The 25,783-nt window shown below is 42.8% G+C and overlaps 1 protein-coding gene across 1 annotated transcript; it reads left to right on the top strand.

Moving 5' to 3' along the window:
* The first annotated feature begins 1,405 nt into the window (after positions 1-1,405).
* On the top strand, positions 1,406-24,429 carry LOC126203780 (selenoprotein S-like). The gene is made up of 6 exons (XM_049938150.1): positions 1,406-1,570; positions 1,754-1,897; positions 2,123-2,229; positions 4,202-4,352; positions 5,858-5,946; positions 24,266-24,429. Exons 1-5 carry the CDS (start codon positions 1,498-1,500, stop codon positions 5,938-5,940), a joined length of 558 nt encoding a protein of 185 aa, XP_049794107.1. The 5' UTR covers positions 1,406-1,497; the 3' UTR covers positions 5,941-5,946; positions 24,266-24,429.
* Positions 24,430-25,783: the final 1,354 nt, after the last annotated feature.

The following is a 25,783-nucleotide window of genomic DNA, read 5'->3' as shown; positions in this document are numbered from 1 at the left end:
TCACCTGCATCCTTTCTTGTCCATTGTGCATTGAGCAATTCCAGCAGGACAGTGCGACGCCCTACACGTCCAGAATTGCTACAGAATGGCTCCAAGAAAACTCTTCTGAATTTAAACACTTACGCTGGCCACCAAACTCCCCAGACATGAACATTATTGAGCATACCTGAGATGCCTTGCAACGTACTGTTCAGAAGACATCTCCACCTTCTCGTACTCTTACGGATTTATGGACAGTCCTGCAGGATTCATGGTGTCAGTTCCCTCCAGCACTACTTCAGACATTAGTCGAGTCCATGGCACAGCGTGTTGCGGCACTTCTGCGTGCTCACGGTGGCCCTACACGGTGTTAGACAGGTGTACCACTTTCTTTGGCTGTTCAGTGTAATAATAATGGCAGTAACAATAATAACGGCAGATACAAAAAGAATTTGTATTTTTACAAAATAGATATTTTCTGATACAGCGAGTGCTGGGGAAGAAAAATTCTAGGAGACTGCACAAGATAAGAAACTGGTAAATGAGGAAGATCTTGTTGAAAAGAAGGATGTAAAGGGGTAACGAGTGCGTACAGGACAAAGGCAGTCATTATTGTTGCTTCAGTAGACTTGTCATTAACTTTTTTTTTAGACTCGAGATGTTATTCAGTTCTCTAATATAATGAGGAATGATACTCCATTGTGGGTTTCCTGCTACTGAAACGACCAGTTGAACATCACAGATATATTATACGCTGGCGTTCATAACCAGTTCCAGGGGCCGTGAGCTTCCCTGAGAATGGTCTTGCATTGTAACATTGCTGTAATCAAAAATTGGAAGTATAAGTGTTTCCATGAGTTTTTTTTGTTTTTTTTTTTGTTTTTTGTTTTACCAGATCAGAAGGGGAGAGTTAAATTTTTGTACGGCATGGAGATAGCGCTTGTTGCAAATTGCAGTTATGTGCTCAGTCCCGTTTAGATTTTCTTCTATTATTTCTTAGATACTCTTGTTGACGGAGAGAGATTGATGTGTCTCATATAGGATCAAGGACGGTGCGGAAGGGAGTCTCTATATTTCGGGCTAATGAGCCTAGAATGAACAACCAGCGCCGCTTGGGGTTAGGTGGGTTGAGATTTAACCCTGTATGCTGTTCCCGGTTCGATAGTGCACAAAGGTAGAATTAAAATTCTGGTTAGGCTAGCTTTTGTGTTTGAATAGGTTGGTTTGTATACTGTTTTGTGTATGTATGCAAGTAGCCTTAACAGAATAGAATATGTTTGTTATCTCAGTAAGTCGATAAGCGATGAAATTACTGCAATAGTTCACGGACTGTCTATGACACAGCCATTACGTCTTTCAAATTTCGCTGTCGTGTCACAGTTACCATTTCTGCCTACAGATGGCAGGTCAAGCCAGCAGTGTTCATGTCATTTGTTTTTGCATGTGTCAACATCATTTCGTCACAATGTGCAACATCATTTCTGGATAATTCCCCGTGGAAGTTTTCACTATTGAAGTATGGAAGGCGCTGTTCATCAGGAAACGTTAGAACAAACAACGCCAACATTTTTGTTATCTTACATATCTGCAGGTTGGTATCTGTTACTAATTTGCGTGTTACGAAAATAATGTTCGTAAATGTCATTTTTAATGTCGCAATTCGCTTGTTTTTATTTGCGTTTTGAATACGTGTGAAACGTCGGATATTTTACACTATAATGCTGTGTGCTTTTTCCCACCAATGTATTTAAAAGAAATTGATATATGTTATCAGGTGTTGATATTCTTCAAAACTATGGATGGTATATCCTTGGTGCAAGTTTATTGTGCCTGTATGCATGGAGCAAAATCAAACCCCACGTGTATAAATGGTTGAAAGACAGAGAAGACAGGCAGTTTGCTGCTAAGTACCACAAAGGTTAGTTCATTGGGAAAACACGGAGCTACTAAAAGTATGCACGAAAGTAAATCTTACTATAATTTTGTAGAAATGTATTACAGTAACAAATACTCCAACCATGTTTCCGTAATATAAATGCTTCACGAAACTAAACTTTAAGCAAAAGCACCGTCTTCCTTTCCAAACTAATAACTAGTCATCACATCACTCTTTCATTTGAAAGAATCTAAGAATTACTTTCAGATCCAGATCTCATCTATAAGAGACAGGACGCTATCGAGACTGCCCGACGTCGCCTGGAGGAGAAATATGCGGCAGAAGCTGCCAAGGCAGCAGAGAAGAGGAAAGAGGTATGTTTGTAACTAGGATTTCAGCAATTTGGACGAACAATGAAATGTAGCCGTGTAAAGCTGTTGTCGAAATTTATATCATGTCTGGTTCTGAAGTGAATACTACTATTATTGCAAGCACTATTCTGTAAAAGAAAATATTTGAATTATCGTACACACAATTTCCATGTGTTTGCCTTGATATGGTAGCCTGTAATACTGGCATATATCTGTTCTAGAAAACTGTCATTCTCTGAAATAAAAATACACCAACTGATTTATAGTATAGCCAGAGGGCTAAGATGAAGTGTGACAATGTGGTTGTCAGTTTGGAAATCAACAAATATTATGTTCTGATAAACGCTAGGTAACTGTCTGTACAGTTAAGGTAGGAGTGATACCTCTATTTTGTAGACCTTGAGCTGTACTACGGATCAGACTGTCTCCACACTCAATATTTCAGGGGAGGGGGGTATTAAGATTCTTCTGGCGAAACTCTTGTAAACTTCAGAAATTTCAGCAGCTATTTAGGCTATCTGAATATATTGGTATTGTATATCTATTGTTTTGCTCAAAATTCCATTTCCTCAGTTCTGGACTGTTGCTCGCTTGGAATAGAGAATGCTAGGATAGGAATGTAGAGCTTGTACAGTTTTAAGAAATTATTTTGACCAATGTTGCTATATTCTGAGTTAGTCCATATTACCATTTGTCCACTGGAGTATACTGTTAACACTCTGTTGAGAGGTATATTCATTATGCAATTTTACAGCTTTTTTTTAGGTTCACATGATCTGGATTTTCCTCAAAGAATTGGTGTGTCATAGGTGGGAACTTAATGTGCAGAATGCCGTGATTACTGTTGTGTGGATGGCCTTGGAGAAAATTCTCTTACTCCTTTCACTTCCTCTATGCTTTTGCCTTTGTGCTGTCACTAATTATAATCTCCCTGTGCCTTTGCAGAATTTTTGCTTTCAATATTTTTTTACTCATTAACTTTCATCATTTGTTAACTGTCTGTCTGCATACATACTCAACAAACCATCGTACAGTGCCTGACAAAGGATACTGTGTGCCACTAGCAACCATTCCCCCCTCCTGTTCCAGTCACAAATGGATTGAGGGGAAAATGACTATGTATTAGCCTTTTGTAAGAGCCCTAATTTGTCTTATTTTGTGGTCATTATGCAAAATGTATTTTGATGGCAGCAGAATCATTCTGCAGTTAACTGCAGTTGCTGGTTCTCTATATTTTCTCCTTAGTGTTTTGCAAAAGGAATATCGTCTCCCCTCCAGGTATTTCCATTTTTCATGTAGCAGCTTCATAATACTTGCATGTTGACTGAGCCTACTGATAAAGAATGTAGCAGCAGGCCTTTGAATTGCTTCAATGTGTATGTGTAATCTGTTCTGGTAGGCATCCCAAACACTTCAGCAGTACTCACGTGAGCTCAGTTGATTTTGCCATGTGTTTGATGGCTGTCCTGTACAGGTACTAGTCTGTCATAAAACCAGCTCCCCAAAATTTCTCAAATGGCAACTATTAATTTTGTTCACCATATGATTGTGCAGTTATTGTCTTTTAAGCTATATGTTTTCTGTTGTTCAGCTCACTTCTTTTATACTTTCATGCCACTGTGCCTCTCTTCTTTTCTTTCTTATTAGTGTTTTTTATTCACTTTTCCCACTTGTTGCCTTTTTTATATAGTTTCTTTCTCAAAGTCTCTGGAAAACTCCTTTAAATACAAGGCATGTGTACTTCTCTTCTTCGTTTTCCACAACTACTACATTGTCGCAGCGTGCCCCAGCTTCCACTCTATGCTCTTATCTGTGTAAAAGACTGATATTTGCTGTACTCAGTTGTGGGAGATTCATAATTATAAATAAACTTTCCTACAAATTGACTGTGTACATGCAGTTTGTATTCCTTTACTTTCTTCTTGTTTTCTTAACTTCTGTAAATGGTGTTTGATCCTTCTATGATTTCTTGTAGTTAGAAGAGAAAAAAAGACAAGAATGGTTGCGACGACAGGAAGGAACATCACATCCAGGTCACAGGCTAAATGAGGGACTGGATCAAGATTCTCATAATAATGCCACTGATGAAAATGCCAGCAGGAAGAAGCCAACAGGACTGAGATCAGGTAACTTCTTTCATTCTGAGTACTGTAAAGCATTCGGTACACTGGCAAGAGTATCATGAACAAAATGAAAAGAAAAAGTTTACATTGACAATGTCAAAGTGTTCGTCTTCATATTCCAATTCATCTTTTGAAACACATTTTCTGGAGGTTAGCCTTCCTGTTTGATGCTAGCTATATTGTCTTTCTTCAACTAAATTAACAGAAATGAAAAGAGATGAACTAGAATAACATTTTATGAAACAAGAAAACGGTGTAATCCTTAGTTTCACTATCGGATTTTTGAATGTGGTACCCATTATCCACAAACTGTGACAGTGGGGGGGGGGGGGGGGTAATGACAAGTGAACTGACAACAGCAGATCACGCGTATGAAATGATGAAATGGAAGCAATTTATTTGTTGCTGTAAGTCCCACTATTTTTCCTCCCCCTCTTCAGTGCTGAAAGGGTGATTGGTTTAAGAACTACCAAAACAATGTTTTTTTACAGATATTATTCTAACATTTATTTTTACCAGAACTCATCGTGAAGACAAGTTGATGTCTTCATAAAGTATAAGATTCCTTTTTTTCTGGCAATTTTTTAATCCCCTCCCCCTCGCTTCACGATTTATATACCCTATGCTTTAATTAATAGCTCATTAAAATGGTGAAATTAATCCAACTCTAATTTTCTTTAACCATTGTATTAAAATAATTTGAGTTCTTTATATATCTGCCAGCTTTCATTTTCTTGTGCTTCATTACCTCTCCACAAACAAATTATTAAAGGTCATTTCAGTTGCTTTGGTACTGCTCCATGAATTTTTAAATATTAGCTAATTTTTTACTGCACATGAGTTGTAAATGTTGTTCTGTAACTGCATTTTCTGAGAACTAGCTGCCTTGTTGGAAAGTGCTAGATACTTTATGTATGTGAGACATGTGATTGGCAACTGGCAGTGAAGAAATGACACAAGCAGTGGGTGTATGGTATCATTTTGTTAATAACAGCAATTAGTTTCCCTTGTGCCAACTTGTAAGGTACCTGTTACCTTTTGACAGGCTTTTGAAATTCTTCCCATATGTTTCCTAAAAGTGTGCCTTCTACAGAGAGGCAGTGTGTCTCATGCAGGAAAGGAGGTCATTGAATGGAAAACACTTACTCTGCACTATACTGGAATGCCTTAATAAAGTTGTACTTACTATTAAATGGCGAGTTTCATGCCCATACTTAGTAAAATTAATTGTAATTCTGTCAGTAGTTTTAACTGTGTTAACTCGCTGGTTTAATTTGATGTAAACTGAAAATCTTTAATAATTTGTTTCTGTTCCAGAAGCTCATTTTTTTTGTTCATGCCACAATTTTTATTAGTTTGGTTTTAGAAAGGAAGATATTAGCACTTGGTGGCAAACTTGTAATGATTGTTATAGCTATATATCCTACACAAAATATTTTGTTTTGTAAACTAAACAAAATAAATATTAGCAAGAAAAATTACATGAATGACGGGACACAATTTTCCAGATTATAATCCTCTAATGGGCAGTGGATCCAGAGGCTATCGCCCACCAAGACGTTCATGCTGCCCTTCTGGTGGTTGTGGATGAATAGTGGTAAGTTCAGGTATTTTGTCATGATGCCATAGTTGCATATGAAGATTAATTAAAACAGTTTCTTGCTCACAGTTGGTGGTTGTAAGAACTCCCATAACATCCCAACAGAAATTAAAACTTCTAACTGTGATTCATTTTTAGGTATTTACATAGGAAGTGTGTTTGAAGTAAGTAACTTTTTACACCTTTCTATACTGAGTATAGCTAATGAGAGCAGTAGATGTATTTTTGTAGTTTTATTTATTTGGATGGAATATGTTGTTTATTTTATAAGGAACAAGCATATTAACACATGATGAAATAATTATAACACAGGTTTATATGCATCAGATATTTAAACAATAATAATCATTGTAGAGAAAATGCTAGTAAATATCAACATCAAAGTTCTCAAGTCACTTCTGTTGGTTCTACCTATGCAGGGTCCATCTTGTTGCCTTGATTGCAACACTCACTGATACGCCTGGTTGGTTGCTTCATAATCACTTTCTGGAAACTGTATACAGGGTGCATATGCTCCAGGAAATCTGGAAAAGATGTGGGAAGTTTTTCATCCAAAAAATGCCCAGGAATTTTTTTTAGGATTCTGGGAATTTTTCATTATTTTACTTTTCAGTTATATTTCTGTAATTTTGACTGGTAAGAACTCATGTTTTGTTAGTGTTTGACTTTAGTGTGTTACTCCAGAGTAATACTGCAGCAATAAAACATAAACAAGAGATAACACCACAATAAGACTTTAGTACCAAAGAAAAAGTTGTTTACAACACAACACAGTGTACATACAAGTGTGTGCTGACAACAAAATGTGTCAAAGGCTTTATGGTGAAAACTATGCAATTCTTCATAACAGCAAACTGCTGTCAATGAATGTGACATCTCAATTACATTTCAAACAGCTCACGGGAAAATATCGTGAATGTTTTAGAAGCATTCCCTTCAAAGTAAATTTCCTTTTATGCAAGACAAATTATGTTATATGTGAGAGTGTGTGATTAATTTCTTAAATTATAGAATGTGTAACTCTTACAAAACTTAATGCTTGGAGGATCATCCACTTAGAAATGTCAGGCACAGAAGACCAACCATTTATGATGGCAGATCCATGTTTTGATATACCTTAATGGATAACACAGCTAAAAGACCAATCTTCTATGTTAATAACAATGGTAAAAAGTGTAAATGGCTTTTTAAAACAGGCAGAGTGAGTTCTTGAGCAATTTGACGCATAATCTGCTTTTCTATGGAAAAGTCAAAGTGCTAAATAGAACATCTATTCAGCCAGGTGACGAACAAGATGTTTGGTACATAGCAGTGAAATTTAAAATCATACTTGTCAGAAATATTCTACTGCTGCAGTTTAAGTTCTGCTCTTAGTATCCTGCCTAACCATATATTCAGAAAAACGACCTTTTTTCCCCCCCTTCAGGATTATATGTGAAAGCTCGACTTTTCTTGATGAAAATGTCATCTAGTAGTTATTTTCTGCAAAGCAAGAATACGTATTATCCTGTAATTCTTCAGGCTTTCCCGGCGAGATCTTGACATGTGGAATAATCGGGTCTTCTGCCAGATGTTTGTATCGCTCTGGCACAATATTTTGGCCACGTAACTCGTTGCCCTTCCCCCATGAACCATGGACCTTGCCGTTGGTGGGGAGGCTTGCGTGCCTCAGCGATACAGATAGCCGTACCGTAGGTGCAACCACAACGGAGGGGTATCTGTTGAGAGGCCAGACAAACATGTGGTTCCTGAAGAGGGGCAGCAGCCTTTTCAGTAGTTGCAGGGGCAACAGTCTGGATGATTGACTGATGTGGCCTTGTAACATTAACCAAAACGGCCTTGCTGTGCTGGTACTGCGAACGGCTGAAAGCAAGGGGAAACTATAGCCGTAATTTTTCCCGAGGACATGCAGCTTTACATGCAGCTTTACTGTATGATTAAATGATGATGGCGTCCTCTTGGGTAAAATATTCCGGAGGTAAAATAGTCCCCCATTCGGATCTCCGGGCGGGGACTACTCAAGAGGACGTCGTTATCAGGAGAAAGAAAACTGGCAATCTACGGATCGGAGCGTGGAATGTCAGATCCCTTAATCGGGCAGGTAGGTTAGAAAATTTAAAAAGGGAAATGGATAGGTTAAAGTTAGATATAGTGGGAATTAGTGAAGTTCGGTGGCAGGAGGAACATGACTTTTGGTCAGGTGATTACAGGGTTATAAATACAAAATCAAATAGAGGTAATGCAGGAGTAGGTTTAATAATGAATAAAAAAATAGGAGTGCGGGTTAGCTACTACAAACAGCATAGTGAACGCATTATTGTGGCCAAGATAGACACAAAGCCCATGCCTACTACAGTAGTACAAGTTTATATGCCAACTAGCTCTGCAGATGACGAAGAAATTGATGAAATGTATGACGAGATAAAAGAAATTATTCAGGTAGTGAAGGGAGACGAAAATTTAATAGTCATGGGTGACTGGAATTCGTCAGTAGGAAAAGGGAGAGAAGGAAACGTAGTAGGTGAATATGGATTGGGGGGAAGAAATGAAAGAGGAAGCCGCCTGGTAGAATTTTGCACAGAGCATAACTTAATCATAGCTAACACTTGGTTCAAGAATCATAAAAGAAGGTTGTATACCTGGAAGAATCCTGGAGATACTAATAGGTATCAGATAGATTATATAATGGTAAGACAGAGATTTAGGAACCAGGTTTTAAATTGTAAGACATTTCCAGGGGCAGATGTGGATTCTGACCACAATCTATTGGTTATGAACTGCAGATTGAAACTGAAGAAACTGCAAAAAGGTGGGAATTTAAGGAGATGGGACCTGGATAAACTGAAAGAACCAGAGGTTGTAGAGAGTTTCAGGGAGAGCATAAGGGAACAATTGACAGGAATGGGGGAAAGAAATACAGTAGAAGAAGAATGGGTAGCTCTGAGGGATGAAGTAGTGAAGGCAGCAGAGGATCAAGTAGGTAAAAAGACGAGGGCTAATAGAAATCCTTGGGTAACAGAAGAAATATTGAATTTAATTGATGAAAGGAGAAAATACAAAAATGCAGTAAATGAAGCAGGCAAAAGGGAATACAAACGTCTCAAAAATGAGATCGACAGAAAGTGCAAAATAGCTAAGCAGGGATGGCTAGCGGACAAATGTAAGGATGTAGAGGCTTGTCTCACTAGGGGTAAGATAGATACTGCCTACAGGAAAATTAAAGAGACCTTTGGGGAGAAGAGAACCACTTGTATGAATATCAAGAGCTCAGATGGCAACCCAGTTCTAAGCAAAGAAGGGAAGGCAGAAAGGTGGAAGGAGTATATAGAGGGTTTATACAAGGGTGATGTACTTGAGGACAATATTATGGAAATGGAAGAGGATGTAGATGAAGATGAAATGGGAGTTAAGATACTGCGTGAAGAGTTTGACAGAGCACTGAAAGACCTGAGTCGAAACAAGGCCCCGGGAGTAGACAACATTCCATTAGAACTACTGATGGCCTTGGGAGAGCCAGTCATGACAAAACTCTACCATCTGGTGAGCAAGATGTATGAGACAGGCGAAATACCCACAGACTTCAAGAAGAATATAATAATTCCAATCCCAAAGAAGGCAGGTGTTGACAGATGTGAAAATTACCGAACTATCAGTTTAATAAGTCACAGCTGCAAAATACTAACGCGAATTCTTTACAGACGAATGGAAAAACTGGTAGAAGCGGACCTCGGGGAAGATCAGTTTGGATTCCGTAGAAATGTTGGAACACGAGAGGCAATACTAACCTTACGACTTATCTTAGGAGGAAGATTAAGAAAAGGCAAACCTACATTTCTAGCATTTGTAGACTTAGAGAAAGCTTTTGACAACGTTAACTGGAATACTCTCTTTCAAATTCTGAAGGTGGCAGGGGTAAAATACAGGGAGCGAAAGGCTATTTACAATTTGTACAGAAACCAGATGGCAGTTATAAGAATCGAGGGGCATGAAAGGGAAGCAGTGGTTGGGAAAGGAGTGAGACAGGGTTGTAGCCTCTCCCCGATGTTATTCAATCTGTATATTGAGCAAGCAGTAAAGGAAACAAAAGAAAAATTCGGAGTAGGTATTAAAATTCATGGAGAAGAAGTAAAAACTTTGAGGTTCGCCGATGACATTGTAATTCTGTCAGAGACAGCAAAGGACTTGGAAGAGCAGTTGAACGGAATGGACAGTGTCTTGAAAGGAGGATATAAGATGAATATCAACAAAAGCAAAACGAGGATAATGGAATGTAGTCAAATTAAATCGGGTGATGCTGAGGGGATTAGATTAGGAAATGAGACACTTAAAGTAGTAAAGGAGTTTTGCTATTTAGGGAGTAAAATAACTGATGATGGTCGAAGTAGAGAGGATATAAAATGTAGACTGGCAATGGCAAGGAAATTGTTTCTGAAGAAGAGAAATTTGTTAACATCGAGTATTGATTTAAGTGTCAGGAAGTCGTTTCTAAAAATATTTGTATGGAGTGTAGCCATGTATGGAAGTGAAACATGGACGATAACCAGTTTGGACAAGAAGAGAATAGAAGCTTTCGAAATGTGGTGCTACAGAAGAATGCTGAAGATAAGGTGGGTAGATCACGTAACTAATGAGGAGGTATTGAATAGGATTGGGGAGAAGAGAAGTTTGTGGCACAACTTGACTAGAAGAAGGGATCGGTTGGTAGGACATGTTTTAAGGCATCAAGGGATCACAAATTTAGCATTGGAGGGCAGCGTGGAGGGTAAAAATCGTAGAGGGAGACCAAGAGATCAATACACTAAGCAGATTCAGAAGGATGTAGGTTGCAGTAGGTACTGGGAGATGAAGAAGCTTGCACAGGATAGAGTAACATGGAGAGCTGCATCAAACCAGTCTCGGGACTGAAGACCACAACAACAAACTCGTTGCCTTCTTCAGGTGCGACCTGAGACTGCCGTATTGGAGGATCTTATCCAGTATTTATGCCCAGAGGGCGCTGGGTGCTCTCTCTGCCGTCCGCGCCCGCCTGGTGCTGCCTGTAACGTGTTGTCTCTGCCCCGGTGCTCCCTCAGACGTCCGCTCCCAACTTGGTCACCGTCTGTGGCAGCTGTCTGAGACCCGTCCTGTGTCGGGCGTTCCGTTCGCGGTTCCGTGCCTGCCTGGTGCTGCTCCTGAGGTTTTGGCCCTTCCCTGGTGCTCTCACGGACGTCTAGGCCCGGCTCCTCCAATACGGCAGTCTCAGGTCGCACCTGAAGAACGCAACGAGTTACGTGGCAGAAATATTGTGCCAGAGCGATACAAACATCTGGCAGTAGACCCGATTATTCCACATGTCACACAGTATCCTGCCATATTTTCCAGAATTCGAAGTTTACTGCAAAACTGCTACTACGATCTGTTTTTGTATTGTAGCATTGGCATCACACTTCTTATATTTTGCTGTTCTGTGTTCCGAAACTACTGTGCATTATTTGGTGAATTCATATTTATACTTTTGTAATACAAAAATATGCAGTTTGTGTGGTGGCGTGCATTAGATGTCTTTCTAAAACATTTTGTATTTTGCTGTGAGTACCAGGCAGTTTGACACCAGTGTATAAAGCCTTTACCATTCAAAGTACTGATATGTTTCGTAGCCACGAGGGGAAAGTATATTGTCACTTAACTTGGAAAGAAATGTACTTTCACAGAGGTATAGTGTATTTTCACATGAAAAAAATGCAGTTTCACATAGAAAAAGTATATTTTTAACCAGGAAATTCAGGGAAAATCAGTGAACCCCCCCCCCCCCCCCCCTCCGCCCCATATGTACTCCAGTATATCACTCCCCCCAGGTGCAAAGCAACTCCACACATCGCTCAGACTCATAAGTAATACTTCAGTTGCTGCCAGAAGAGCAGCAGCTTCTTCAAACTGAGGCCACTCTGAGCAACTTGTTCAAAAGATTACTGAATCATAGTACCAACAAAAGTGAAGCCTCTAAACTTTTGTTCTGACAATTAACCAAAGAGAGAAAAGTGTGGTCGAACTATGAGACTCCTGGGGAACTGCTGTTAGTATTCCTTCTCTTTCATAATGCAACCACCAACTCAAGATTAAGGTATAAGAACAAAATTAAGAAACTCTTAGTGTCTCATAGTGTAGATGACACTTACTGTTCATTCCTTTGATCTTCTATGTTGTAGAGTATTGTGCTCCAGCTTGTGTGCAGAGTTGTTAATAACAAACTGATACTTGAATTAACTACCCAAGAATGATTTCTGGAACCATTAAATCATGGGTAAGGAGACTTTGTCATCAGTACGAACCTAGCACAAAATGATGAAGTGCGCAAATTCACATGATGGGGGCAATACTTTGATGTTGTAACTGACATTTAGCCAGTGTGGCTCATGCATTTACCTGTATTCCAAAGAATGACTTCTGACAGTTTCACATGCATGCATGTATGTATGTATGTATGTATGTATGTATGAACATTTTGTACACTGTATTTAAGTGGGGGCATTCTATGTAGAACACATGAAGCATTAAAAGCACCATCTTGACTCTTCTTCACTTTTATTAATCCAATCTTGAAACACCGTGGACTGATGGGCTACATAATATAAAATACAAAAAAATTCTCAAGTATAGGCAGTCCTATATTCAGTTTAAATTTACGAGGGTTGAATGAAAAGTAATGCCTCCACCTTCGTTAATTGGGTTTGGACAGGAATATTTTAATAAATCAAATGCAGAAATAATCCTTAGAATGTGATCTTTAACCAATATTCAATTTCCACATAATCACCAGCCAATTGGAAACATTTCTGCAAACGATACACAAGTTTTCTGAAACTGCCATGGAAGAAGTCAACACACTGTTTCTCCAACCACAGTCTAACAACTCTCTCAACGTCTTCATCAGAAGCAAAATGATGTCCCTTCAGATCGTCTTTCATATCGGGGACAGATGGAAGTCAGACGGTGCTAAATGTTAACTGTGTGGATAATGCTGTACAATGGTGAGATTCAGTCTCTGAAGTTCTGCTGTGGTGGCACATGAAGTGTGTGGTTTGGCATTGTCACGCTGCAGGAAAAAGTTTTCCTTTTCCTTTTGGTCCCAGCGACGCACAGTACTGACATCAACACGATCACCATAAACTGCTTCCTTTCTCTGATGAATCTCCTTTGGGGTGACACCTTCTGCTGTCAAGAATTAAATGACTGCACATTGCTTAAATCTCAGTGACTGACTGTGTGTGCAGGGTTCCATACTTTCTACTGTAACAACACAACCGTTCAGTGCTTAGGCTTTCTGCCAACTGGAGCTCAAGAGAAAAGGCTACAGAACAAGCCAGTACCTGCTGCATACCAATGCTGCCAACAGTTGAAGAGTTACGAAGGTGGAGGCATTATTTTTCAGAAGCACTTAAGGAAACTACCATTTGTCTGGCTGAGGGGCTATAGTTGAATTCTTTTATCTTGGCGGCTCGCGCATGCCCGCCCAGACGCGGGAGAGTGCTGCGTTGCCAGTTGCACACAACGCACGCGCCAAGAGAAGCAGCGCCATAGTATAGCATAGAGTATAGCATAGTTCGCAAACTTACGTTTAGGGGGGAGCGCGCAGTACATGAAGTAAAGCGACCACGGCCGCATTAACCCTTTCGCTGCTACAAAGACGTGCTCCCTGCATTCCACGCTGTGTGCGATTTTGTCACTGCACTGCTCGCCTGTGCAGACACATGGTGTTCAGACTGCTTTGACACTCTTATCATTTGATTCCACAAAAACTATTTGGCCCAAAAATTAGATTTTTACACATCTTCTTGACTGATGCCTTTCCCCCATAAATGACTTAATTTTGTTTCGATGTTCAACGCAGTTATTATGCAGCATTAAATATAGTAAACCATTGCACGACATTTTGAAGAGTTTGCAGAGGTAAAAGTTCATAGAGTATACTTTCCGTATGGTCGATTTTAGTTGCCACAATGTTGAGAATGAAATGTGGACAAGATACCTAAATTTCATATAAAATTTAGTGTATAACAATATCTCATACAATTTAAGTACCACATAGGTGTCGTATGTAATATTGAGAAATATTCCATCTTTCGCGACTGTAACAAAAGTTTTATTTACAAAGGGGCACGTTTGGCTTTATTTTAAAGCACTTCAATCAATCAAAAGGCAGTACACAAAATACATTAAACAAAACTGTGGACTTGCAAAAACATTAGGACTTGAATATACCGTCTATCAGTGAAGTCCCCTGAGCTATGTCAAATATAATTTTTGTGTTTGGCACACACAAACAACATTTATTTGCTAAAACACTGATCAGCCAACACAAACGTTGAATATTGTGTTACCGCAGCACAAAACTACGAAAGGTGACTTGGCAGTGGAGGAGACAAAATACTGTCCACTGAAGATGCTTCAAAAGAGAGATATGCGTCTGGTCTAAATAAGTCACTTATTACAGTTGCAGAAGAGGAATATATTTCAATACCATTGGTAAAACTGCGACTGTGGAACAAAAACAAGACAGAGAACATGAGTACCATTGTGTATGTGCCAAATCTTTCATTGATTGAAGTGCTTTAAAATAAACCCAAACACGCCCGGTGTAAATAAAACTTTTATAACAGTCGCGAAAGATGGAATATTTCTCAATTTTACATACGACACCAATTAAATTAAATGAGATGTTGAAACTTCCTGGCAGATTAAAACTGTGTGCCCGACCGAGACTCGAACTCGGGACCTTTGCCTTTCGTGGGCAAGTGCTCTACCATCTGAGCTACCGAAGCACGACTCACGCCCGGTACTCACAGCTTTACTTCTGCCAGTATCTCGTCTCCTACCTTCCAAACTTTACAGATGGTAGAGCACTTGCCCGCGAAAGGCAAAGGTCCTGAGTTCGAGTCTCGGTCGGGCACACAGTTTTAATCTGCCAGGAAGTTTCATATCAGCGCAACTCCGCTGCAGAGTGAAAATCTCATTCTGGAAACATCCCCCAGGCTGTGGCTAACCCATGTCTCTGCTATATCCTTTCTTTCAGGAGTGCTAGTTCTGCAAGGTTCCCAGGAGAGCTTCTGTAAAGTTTGGAAGGTAGGAGACGAGATACTGGCAGAAGTAAAGCTGTGAGTACCGGGCGTGAGTCGTGCTTCGGTAGCTCAGATGGTAGAGCACTTGCCCGCAAAAGGCAAAGGTCCCGAGTTCGAGTCTCGGTCGGGCACACAGTTTTAATCTGCCAGGAAGTTTCATATCAGCGCACACTCCACTGCAGAGTGAAAATCTCATTCTAAATGAGATGTTGTTATACAATAAATTTTATATGAAATTTAGGTATCTTGTCCACATTTCATTCTCAACACTGTGGCAACTAAAATCGACCATACGGAAAGTATACGCTATGGACTTTTACCTCTGCAAACTCTTCAAAATTTCGTGCAATGGTTTACTATATTTAATGCTGCATAATAACTGCGTTGAACATCGAAACAAAATAGTCATTTATGGGGAAAAGGTATCAGTCAAGAAGACGTGTAAAAATCAAATTTTTGGGCCAAATAGTTTTTGTGAAATCGAATGACAAGTGTGTCAAAGCAGTGGGAACACCATGCGTCTGCACAGGCGAGCAGTGCAGTGATGACAAAATCGCGCACAGTGCGGAATGCGGGGAGCACGTGTCTGCAGCAGCGAAAGGGTTAATGAAGAGACAAAGCACTAGAAATTTCGAAAAATTGCATTCAAACGAATAAAATTTGTTAAGTATGGCACTTCAATATTGTTTTTAAATAAAGAAAATATTACGCACCTCACAAGGATTGAACTCATAACCTTTCACATAGAAACCAAACACCTTCACTATTACGCTAACACAGTTCGTCTGTGTTACTTACTACTTGAGAAGTATAACACATGACGAAAACATACTGACAAACACCGTTGGTATGACTATGAATTACTCACGCTTCGTCGAAGTAAAATAGGAAATAAACAATTACCGCTGTTCTTTATTGCGAAAAAGCGGTTCGTGAGATTGATACAAACACCTTTCCTTGTTATCGTCTGAATTAGGAGTCTTATTGCTTGTTTTGTTTAATTAATTAATAGAATATGAAGCAAATGGTATAAAGAATGCTTTTTCCAAACTTTCTATAAAAGAAAGTCTGCTATCAAGACATTGCTTTTGTTCAATTACTTTATTTATGACTGAACGTTTCTAAAACTGAAGACACTTGTCCGTGCTCTGCTCTGCAGTCGAGATCTGGCAATGTCGTTCTCTGTTCATTGGCTGACTGTGTTTTGTGACGTCAGATGCGCAGAACGAACGTAAACTCGGCTGCCAACATAAATGACGCGCACTTTAGTGAACTTAGAGTTATTGAGTGGGAACTTGTATATTCTGTCGGAGTGGGAACTTGTATATTCTGTCGGAGTGGGAACTTGTATATTCTGTCGGAGTGGGAACTTGTATATTCTGTCGGAGTGGGAACTTGTATATTCTGTCGGAGTGGGAACTTGTATATTCTGTCGGAGTGGGAACTTGTATATTCTGTCGGTCTTCTATATCTGTGAGCTGTAGGCGCATACTGCAGTGTCTGTCATGGGGTGTGGTATGTCAAATGTTGAGCTACAGGAAGAGTGGAGTAAACAGGAAAATTCCTTCAACCTCAGGATGTGCTGCATGGTGTCAGTTTTGAGCTGAAACTGTTAATAGTCTAAAAGTTCTAGGTGTGCCTCAGCAGTGTTAAAGTTTTTCTAAATAACTGGATCAGTCTTGAAGATGCAACTTTATTTCTCTAGTTGGTCATATTTGTACCAAGGTTTCAAATAAGATACCTCCAATGGAAAGGGTATGGCATGTGTAAGTAGTAATACCCGCACAGCTAAGATGGCTCCCCCTGCGGGTCCGGGGTAAGAATAGGCCCGAGGTATTCCTGCCTGTCGTAGGAGGCGACTAAAAGGAGTTTCAACCGTTTCGGCCTTCCATGTGATGGTCCCCCTTGGGGTTTGACCTCCATTTTTCAAAATTCTACAGGAGTACGAGCCTTTTGGGGAAGGACGCCTTACGTGGTGTACCACTGGTCCTCGGTGCTCTAAGACCTTGGCACTCAGCATTGTACCGGCGTTGTAACCATACCCACTATTCCTCAAATTGGGCCTAAACGCCTGATGGGTTGTACAAGTTACGCCCATAGTGCGTCACCATCTGCACCTACGATGATGATGGACTTTCCATGGCACCAGAAATCCAGCACGGTAGCCAGCCCGTAGTGGTGGGGTCATCATGTACCCTCTAGGTTGTAGCCCCCCTGACAACACAGGGATCGTACTGCCGATACCTGAGCTGCGCCCTCCCCACGTCGGCCAAGGAGTAGATGCCCGTCTCCTTGGGGCATCAGGACTCCCGGCAATGGTCATCCTGCCAGGTGGCCCTTGCTGAGGCTGGGTGGTGCCCGTGGGGAGAGCCCCTGGTCGGAGTGGGTGGTATCGGGGCGGACGTTTCGCAGATGAAACGTCAACACGTATCAGGTCGCTCTGCGGCCGAGTCTTTCAAAAGAAAAGGTACCATTTCTAGTTCTGGTTCTCCTGCCCTTTCCCCCTTGGCCACTCCATGGGAGGAGGGACAGGCCCGCCAGCTTGGGGCGAAGTACTTCCCCCGCTATTTGGTCTGTTCTCGAACCGATGGGGGGTCGTTCGCCACCTCCAAGCCCATGTTCTTTGTTCAGCACATTGAGGACATCTTCGGGGAAATCGAGGCTCTCAGTAAGATGCGTTCGGGGTCCGTTCTTATAAAGACCACCTCCGCCACACAGTCGGCGGCGCTCCAGGCGTGCGACCGCCTAGGGGATATCACAGTGTCCATTGTCCCGCATCTGGCACTAAATAGGATGCAGGGGGTTATTTTTCATCGGGACCTCCTGCTGCAATCTGATGAGGAGCTCAGGGCCAACCTGGAGCGCCGAGGTGTGCATTTCGTCCGGCGAGTCCAGCACGGCCCCAAAGACCGTCGCATCGACGCCGGGGCCTTTATCCTCGCCTTAGAGGGGGACGTTCTGCCGGAGAAGGTAAAGATGATGTGCTACCGGTGCGACGTGCGACCTTACGTCCCGCCTCCTATGCGCTGTTTTCGGTGTTTGCGCTTTGGGCACATGTCGTCACGGTGTGAGGCTGAGCCCCTTTGTGGCGATTGTGGACGTCCTCTTCGTGAGGAACATACATGCAACCCACCACCTCGGTGCGTTAATTGTCCTGGCATCCACTCGCCTAGATCCTCAGACTGCCCCGCATATCAGAAGGAGAAGAAGATACAAGAACTGAAAACTTTGGATCGTCTCTCTTATTCTGAGGCCAGGAAGAAGTATGACCGCCTCCATCCCGTGCCGTTGACCACTTCGTTTGCTTCAGTTGTGTCCCCTCCTTCCGCGGTATCCTCACCCCTATCCTGTCCCCCCTCCGCCTCCTCCCCTCATCCGGGGTCTCTGCCTCCGCCTCCCAAATCCCTCCCTTCCAAATCCTCCTCCCCTGTGGCCCCCGCCCCCTCTGCCCCAGGGGCCACCATTCCTCCTCCTCCTCCTCCTCCTCCTCCCCCTCCTCCTCCCCCCCTTCCTCCCCCGCCGCCTGAGAAGTGATACTCTTCTCAGGCGTCCATTGGGGAAACGTTCCGGACCCCAGCTCCAGAGGTCCGGCGTTCCAAAACGGACCCTGCGCGTGAGGACCTTCTTCGGGTCCAGCCCACCACCCCTGTGCCTCCTCGGACTTCCAAGAAGGCCTCCAAGAAGATGTCTCTATCCCCCTCTCCACCCCGTCGCGTTTCGTCTGACGCTCCATCCGTGAGTCGCTGCTCCCGGCCGTCCTCAGTTTCGCCGGGACGTTCTGCTGCCAGGCGCTCAGCTGGCCTCTCGTCGGCAAATGATGCTGCCCCTGCTACACCACCAGGGACAGCGGCCGCAGCTGGCGACGACTCGATGGAACAGGATCCGCCTCCCGCTGGTTGTAGCGTTGTTCCCTCGAAACCTGGCCCTCCGCGGCCGGCGAGATGACCAGCTCTTCACCCGTCTCGTTCCCCCTCTTTTTTGACTAGCGATGGCCTTGTTACATTGGAACATAAGAGGTATTCGATCTAATTGGGAGGAATTACAACTGCTCCTCCGCCTGCACTGTCCGCTCGTCCTTGGTCTCCAGGAAACCAAGTTGCGCCCGACTGACCGTATTGCCTTTACCCACTATACCTCGGAGCGGTATGACCTCACCCCTGTGGACGGCATCCCAGCTCATGGTGGGGTCATGTTGCTCGTTCGGGACGATGTCTATTACCATCGCATCCCATTGACCACCCCACTCCAAGCAATAGCTGTCCGTATTACTCTTTCTGCTTTTGCTTTTTCAGTTTGTACCATCTACACTCCATCGTCATCCGCTGTTAGTCGGGCTGACATGATGCACCTGATTGTTCAGCTTCCCCCTCCATTTTTATTGTTTGGTGACTTCAATGCCCATCATCCCCATTGGGGCTCTCCTGCATCCTGTCAAAGAGGCTCACTCTTGGCGGATGTCTTCAACCATCTCAATCTTGTCTGCCTCAATACTGGCGCCCCGACTTTCCTCTCGGACTCTACTCATACCTACTCCCACTTGGACCTCTCGATCTGTTCTACCACTCTTGCCTGTCGGTTCGAGTGGTATGTCCTTTCTGACACCTATTCGAGCGACCACTTCCCCTGTGTCGTTCGTCTCCTGCACCACACCCCATCCCCACGTCCTTCAAGCTGGAACATACCTAAAGCTGACTGGGGACTTTACTCCTCCCTGGCGACCTTTCCGGACCACGATTTTCTCAGTTGTGACAGTCAGGTCGAATACCTCACGGCTGTCATCATCAATGCTGCCGAATGTTCCATTCCTCGTACTACCTCTTCTTCACGTCGTGTTTCCGTCCCCTGGTGGAACGAGGCTTGTAGAGACGCTATCCGTGCTCGACGACGTGCTTTACGCACCTTTCGCCACCATCCTACGTTGGCGAATTGTATTGGATACAGACGACTCCGAGCGCAATGCCGTAGAGTCATCAAAGACAGCAAAAAAGCTTGTTGGGCCTCTTTCACCAGCTCCTTTAACAGTTTTACTCCCTCTTCCGTCGTTTGGGGTGGCCTGCGCCGGCTCTCGGGCATTAAGGCCCACTCCTCGGTACCTGGCCTGACCTGAGGTAATGAGGTCCTCGTTGATCCTGTGGCTGTCTCCAACGCCTTCGGCCAGTTTTTCGCGGAGGTTTCAAGCTCCGCCCATTACCACCCTGCCTTCCTTCCCAGGAAAGAGGCAGAAGAGGCTCGGCGACCTTCCTTCCACTCGCTGAATCTGGAAACTTATAATGCCCCCTTTACTATGCGGGAACTCGAACGTGCGCTTGCACTGTCCCGGTCCTCTGCTCTGGGGCCAGATGCCATTCACGTTCAGATGCTGGCACACCTTTCTCTGGCGGGCAAAAGCTTCCTTCTTCGTACCTACAATCGCGTCTGGACCGAACGTCAGGTCCCCATGCGTTGGCGTGACGCCGTCGTTGTTCCTATACCCAAACCCGGGAAGGATAGACACCTTCCTTCTAGTTACCGCCCCATTTCTCTTACAAGCTGTGTCTGTAAGGTGATGGAGCGCATGGTTCATGCTCGGTTAGTTTGGATTCTTGAATCTCGACGGCTACTTACCAATGTCCAATGCGGCTTTCGTCGCCGCCGCTCCGCTGTTGACCACCTTGTGACCTTGTCGACATTCATCATGAACAACTTTTTGCGAAGTCGCCAAACGGTAGACGTGTTCTTCGATTTGGAGAAGGCTTATGATACCTGTTGGAGAGGAGGTATCCTCCGCACTATGCACAGGTGGGGCCTACGCGGTCGCCTGCCCCTTTTTATTGATTCCTTTTTAACGGATCGAAAGTTTAGGGTACGTGTGGGTCCATATTGTCAGACGTCTTCCTCCAGGAGAACGGAGTGCCTCAGGGCTCCGTCTTGAGCGTAGCCCTTTTTGCCATCGCAATCAATCCAATTATGGATTGCATTCCACCTAATGTCTCAGGCTCTCTTTGTCGATGACTTCGCGATCTACTGCAGTGCCCAGCGAACATGCCTCCTGGAGCGCTGCCTTCAGCGTTGTCTAGACAGCCTATACTCATGAAGCGTGGCAAATGGCTTCCGGTTCTCTGAAGAGAAGACGGTTTGTATAAACTTTTGGCGATATAAAGTGTTCCTTCCGCCATCCTTACATCTCGGTCCCGTTGTTCTCCCGTTCGTGGAAACAACTAAGTTTCTAGGGCTCACGTTGGACAGGAAACTGTGTTGGTCTCTGCATGTCTCTTATTTGGCGGCCCGTTGTACACGTTCCCTTGATGTCCTCAGAGTTCTTAGTGGTTCATCTTGGGGAGCGGATCGCACTGTCCTGCTTCGCTTGTAACGGTCCATAGTCCGATCGAAGCTGGATTATGGGAGCTTCGTCTGCTCGGCCATCCCTCTTACGCCGTCTCAACTCCATCCACCATCGGGGGTTACGTCTTGCGACCGGAGCCTTCTACACTAGTCCTGTCGAGAGTCTTTATGCTGAAGCTGCCGAATTACCATTGACCTACCGGCGCGACGTACTGCTGTGTCGGTATGCCTGCCGGCTGTTGTCTATGCCCGACCACCCCTCTTACCAGTCCTCCTTCGCCGATTCTCTCGACCGTCAGTACGGGTTGTATGTGTCTGCCCTGCTGCCCCTCGGAGTCCGCTTCCGTCGTCTGCTTCGACAATTGGATTTTGCCCTCCCTACCACCTTCAGATAGGGTGAGAGCCCGACACCACCTTGGCTCCAGGCTCCGGTTCATATTTATCTCGACCTCAGCTCACTCCCGAAGGAGGGTACTCCGGCTGCAGTGTATTGCTCACGGTTTGTCGAACTTCGTGCTCAACTTGCCGGTCACACCTTTATTTACACCGATGGCTCCAAAACTGACGATGGTGTCGGCTGTGCCTTTGTCGTCTGGGCCGCCACCTTTAAATACCGGCTCCTCGACCAATGTTCCAGCTTTACGGCCGAGCTTTTTGCTCTCCATCAGGCCGTTCAGTATGCCCGCCGCCACCGCCATTCATCATATGTACTCTGCTCTGACTCACTCAGTGCTCTTCAGAGCTTTGGAGCTCCCTATCCGGTCCATCCTTTGGTTCAACGGATACAGCAGTCCCTCCATTCTTTCGCTGATAATGGTTGTCCTGTCAGCTTTCTGTGGGTTTCCGGACAAGTAGGAGTGCCTGGGAATGAGGCTGCGGATGCTGCAGCCAAGGCTGCAGTCCTCTTGCCTCGGCCAGCCACCCATTGTGTCCCGTCATCTGACGTTCGTGGGGATGTTTGTAAGAGGCTTGTCGATGTGGTGGGATGCTTGGTCATCCCTCCAAGGAAACAAGCTCCGGGCAGTAAAACCGCTCCCAACTGCGTGGACAACCTCCTCCCGACCATCTCGGCGAGAGGAGGTCCTTCTGACCAGGTTGCGGATTGGGCATTGCCAGTTTAGCCACCGCTACCTGCTCTCTGGTGACCCAGCCCCGCAGTGCCCTTGTGGTCAGGCATTAACAGTGCGCCATGTTTTATTGTTGTGTCCCCGCTTTAGTCAATCTCGTGTTGTCGTGTCCCTGCCATCTACTTTACCGGATATTTTAGCTGATGACGCTCGAGCAGCTGCTCGTGTTCTGCGTTTTATAACTTTGACTGGCTTGTCCAAAGACATCTAACCTTTTAACTTATTTTATCTACATCTCTGTCAGGTCTTTCTGGTGTCCCCCCCTCCCCTTGAGCTTTACTAGATTCCATGTGCTCTAACAACAGTGACTGGGTGCTAATGACCTCACTAGTTGAGCGCCCTTAAACCCCACCAAAAAAAAAAAAAAACACAAACTAAGATGGCTTTAGATAATTTGCAAAGCACTTTACCTTAGAAGTATAGTTTTAGCTGTAACAAAAGTGTTTCTGATTATGTCTTCCTGAATGTTAAAGGAACGGAGTGGTTGTGGGGGGAAAAAAGTTTTCCATCTGCTTTGCAGGCATTCTGAAATTAGAACCAAACTCTGTAATTGTTATCCAGGACTTAATATGATAGACTTCAAAGCTTTATAAAGAGTTACGATAAAAATGTACCAGATGTGCAAAATATATAGGTCAGTGGCAAACTCAAGTGCAGGCCATGTTTATATTAAAATTTGTCACTTACTTTGCCCAATCACAAAGTAGCTTGTTTCATTTGTCTCAAGCAAGGCCTCACATTGTCAAAGCCAGAGGCTATTTCGTGTTGCAACTGTGGGCATACCACAATCACAAGATACAGATTTCCCATTGAAAATGTTGTCAACCTTCATGATGCCTGAATATCACATATAGTGCCAAGTTTTTGGAGGACTGTCCAGGTGATCATGTAGTGAGTATTGAAGAATGTAAAGCATGCATCAGAGAAAAGATGATGTTGGTGGTATACATAGTAAAGCAGTTTCTGTATTTCTTCCATAGTTGCATCTGGAGAGTTACGCACCTTTGGCACACTTATTGCAGTTAGTTTCCATTAACACCACAGCTTGATGGCTCTGTGATTAAGTGCCAGACTACATATCTAAAGGTCTGGGGTTCATTCTCTGGTTAGTTCTAGCGTTTAATCTTTTACACTTTCTTGCCTCTGGCACTGATAATTAATATGAAAATGCTGTGTTCATGTTGAACAGTAAGTCCCCCCTGTAACTGACTGGGTAACTCAGTGCAGAGGTCTGAGGAATGCAAGACATACCATTCCCAGTAATGCACTTTGCTGACAGCTTTACCTTTTAACTTAGTTTCATCTACATTATAACGAATGTACTTAGGTCTACATGTGTCAATAATAATTAAAATAATTTAGCTACTGCTTCAGTTACATTAAGTAAATATGAGGCTTCCAGATTTTTTTTTTTTTCCAGGTATTCTGTTTTTGTTTCAGACCTTGATATGTTGTATTTGTTTATGCAGTGTAACATTAGATGAACATTATCTCAAAGTTTAATGTAACAACTTAAAACCTCACATGGAAGTCACATATTCAATATGAACTGTACAAAAGTGACTAGGACTGTAATGTGGTAACACACATAACTTGTAATAGCAAACATGATGTTGTGGCTGTGGTGTTAATTTAGTTAGATTTCACACATTAATTGTCATAATTTATTTCTTTTTGTGTCTTGCCTGTTTTCTATAAGCTGTTTTATATCTGTTAGTTGTTATCACTCAAACATATAAATTGTGAACATATTTTTCGTTACATTTGTTCCAGGATGGCACTGAGTGGGAACTGTAGCAAGTGCAACTAAGCTCTTGAAAGCTGTGTGTTGATAATTTGAAAGTCTGTGATAATTTGTGGATGTCTTATTTATCAGCATACTTGTTAATAATAAATGAATGTAAATAAATACTTAAAGAAATATGTAACACAGGTCATCTTCTGCTTTTCATTTCTACAGTGGAGAATACCACAGGGCACCAAGTGAGGTGGCACAGTGGTTAACACACTGGACTCTCATTCGGAAGGATGATGGTTCAAACCCATGTCCAGCCATCCTGCTTTAGGTTTTCCATGATTTCCCTAAATCATTTCAGGCAAATGCCAGGATGGTTCCTTCGAAAAGGCACGTCCAATTTCCTTCCTCATCCTCCCCTGATCGAGTGACTCAGAGTTCACTGTTTGGTTCCCTCCCCCCCCCCCCCCTAACAAACCAGGCAACCAACCAACACCACAGGGCATTTTGCAACAGTGGCAAAAGCCAGTGTTCATCTTATATGCTCCCTCTTGCCCTCCACTCCACCCTTAACATACGTTCTGTACAAATGATTCTGTATTGATGTATATAAAGTACATTTGAAAGTATATAACAACCAGACAGCTTTTTAAACTTAATTTATGTGGAAACTCATTGTGGCTTTTCAGCAATCTAAATTTGACACGAGTCAGTTTCATATTTGCTGACATTTCATTAACTGCATTTTGAATGCTTTAGCTGTCTTTTGTGTTGTAGCAAACAACCTTTGCTCCAGTATTACTTACTGCATGTACTTTTACACACATTCATGTACATACTTTTGAAGTGTTGCTAGTATGCAGAGCAAAATTCCTTAAAATACTTTTGTATCAAATGCATTTCAGTGTAAAAAAATTCACGTGTGCAAGTTTTCAACGAGTCTAGATAAGTAGTTCACATTTAAACAACTTGAAAAAATAGGCCATTGTAACACTGCTGCTGTGTAGTTGGTGGTAACTTCGTGCTGGGGATGCAGTTGATGCTTTTAATGGATGACAGTCACTTCCTTTACATATAATGACTGGCAAATGTAACTGACATTCCATTTATTACTATTTTCTGTCCACTCGTGTAATAACATGAAATAATTGCGCTGTGTCAGAATTAAGTTATCAACTATAAGCAGATCTTCTTTAACTCATTTGCACACAGTGATAGGTACAATTGTCATAGCAGTTCTGTTATCACAGTAAGATGTCAGTCAGTCATCACATTGCTCTATATGTGTCACCGTTTTGTCTAGAATTATAATATTTCTGCAGTTGTATTGTGAGCATACTGTAGATTGCATTAGTAGTGTATTTGATAAATTGAACCCAGAATCAGAGTGCACAGAAATTTAGTCTTCCATTTCAAGAGATCTGTGAGTAGCCCCAGGCATGACTAATAATAATAATAATAATAATAATAATAATAATAATAATAATAGGAAAAGAAGCCATGAGAATTCGAATATTTTGTAAAAGTTACTTTAGTGATTCATATTTTATAGTACA

Source organism: Schistocerca nitens, chromosome 9 (assembly GCF_023898315.1).
Source record: "Schistocerca nitens isolate TAMUIC-IGC-003100 chromosome 9, iqSchNite1.1, whole genome shotgun sequence".
In the NCBI taxonomy this organism is placed as follows: domain Eukaryota; kingdom Metazoa; phylum Arthropoda; class Insecta; order Orthoptera; family Acrididae; genus Schistocerca; species Schistocerca nitens.
This window is presented reverse-complemented; position numbering and strand designations above follow the sequence as displayed.

Coding starts and splice junctions, on each gene's coding strand:
- LOC126203780 (XM_049938150.1), top strand. CDS start 1,498: ATGGAAGGCGCTGTTCATCAGGAAACGTTAGAACAAACAACGCCAACA. Junction 1,571..1,753: donor GTTATCTTACATATCTGCAG/GTTGGTATCTGT, acceptor ATATGTTATCAG/GTGTTGATATTCTTCAAAAC. Junction 4,353..5,857: donor GCCAACAGGACTGAGATCAG/GTAACTTCTTTC, acceptor ACAATTTTCCAG/ATTATAATCCTCTAATGGGC.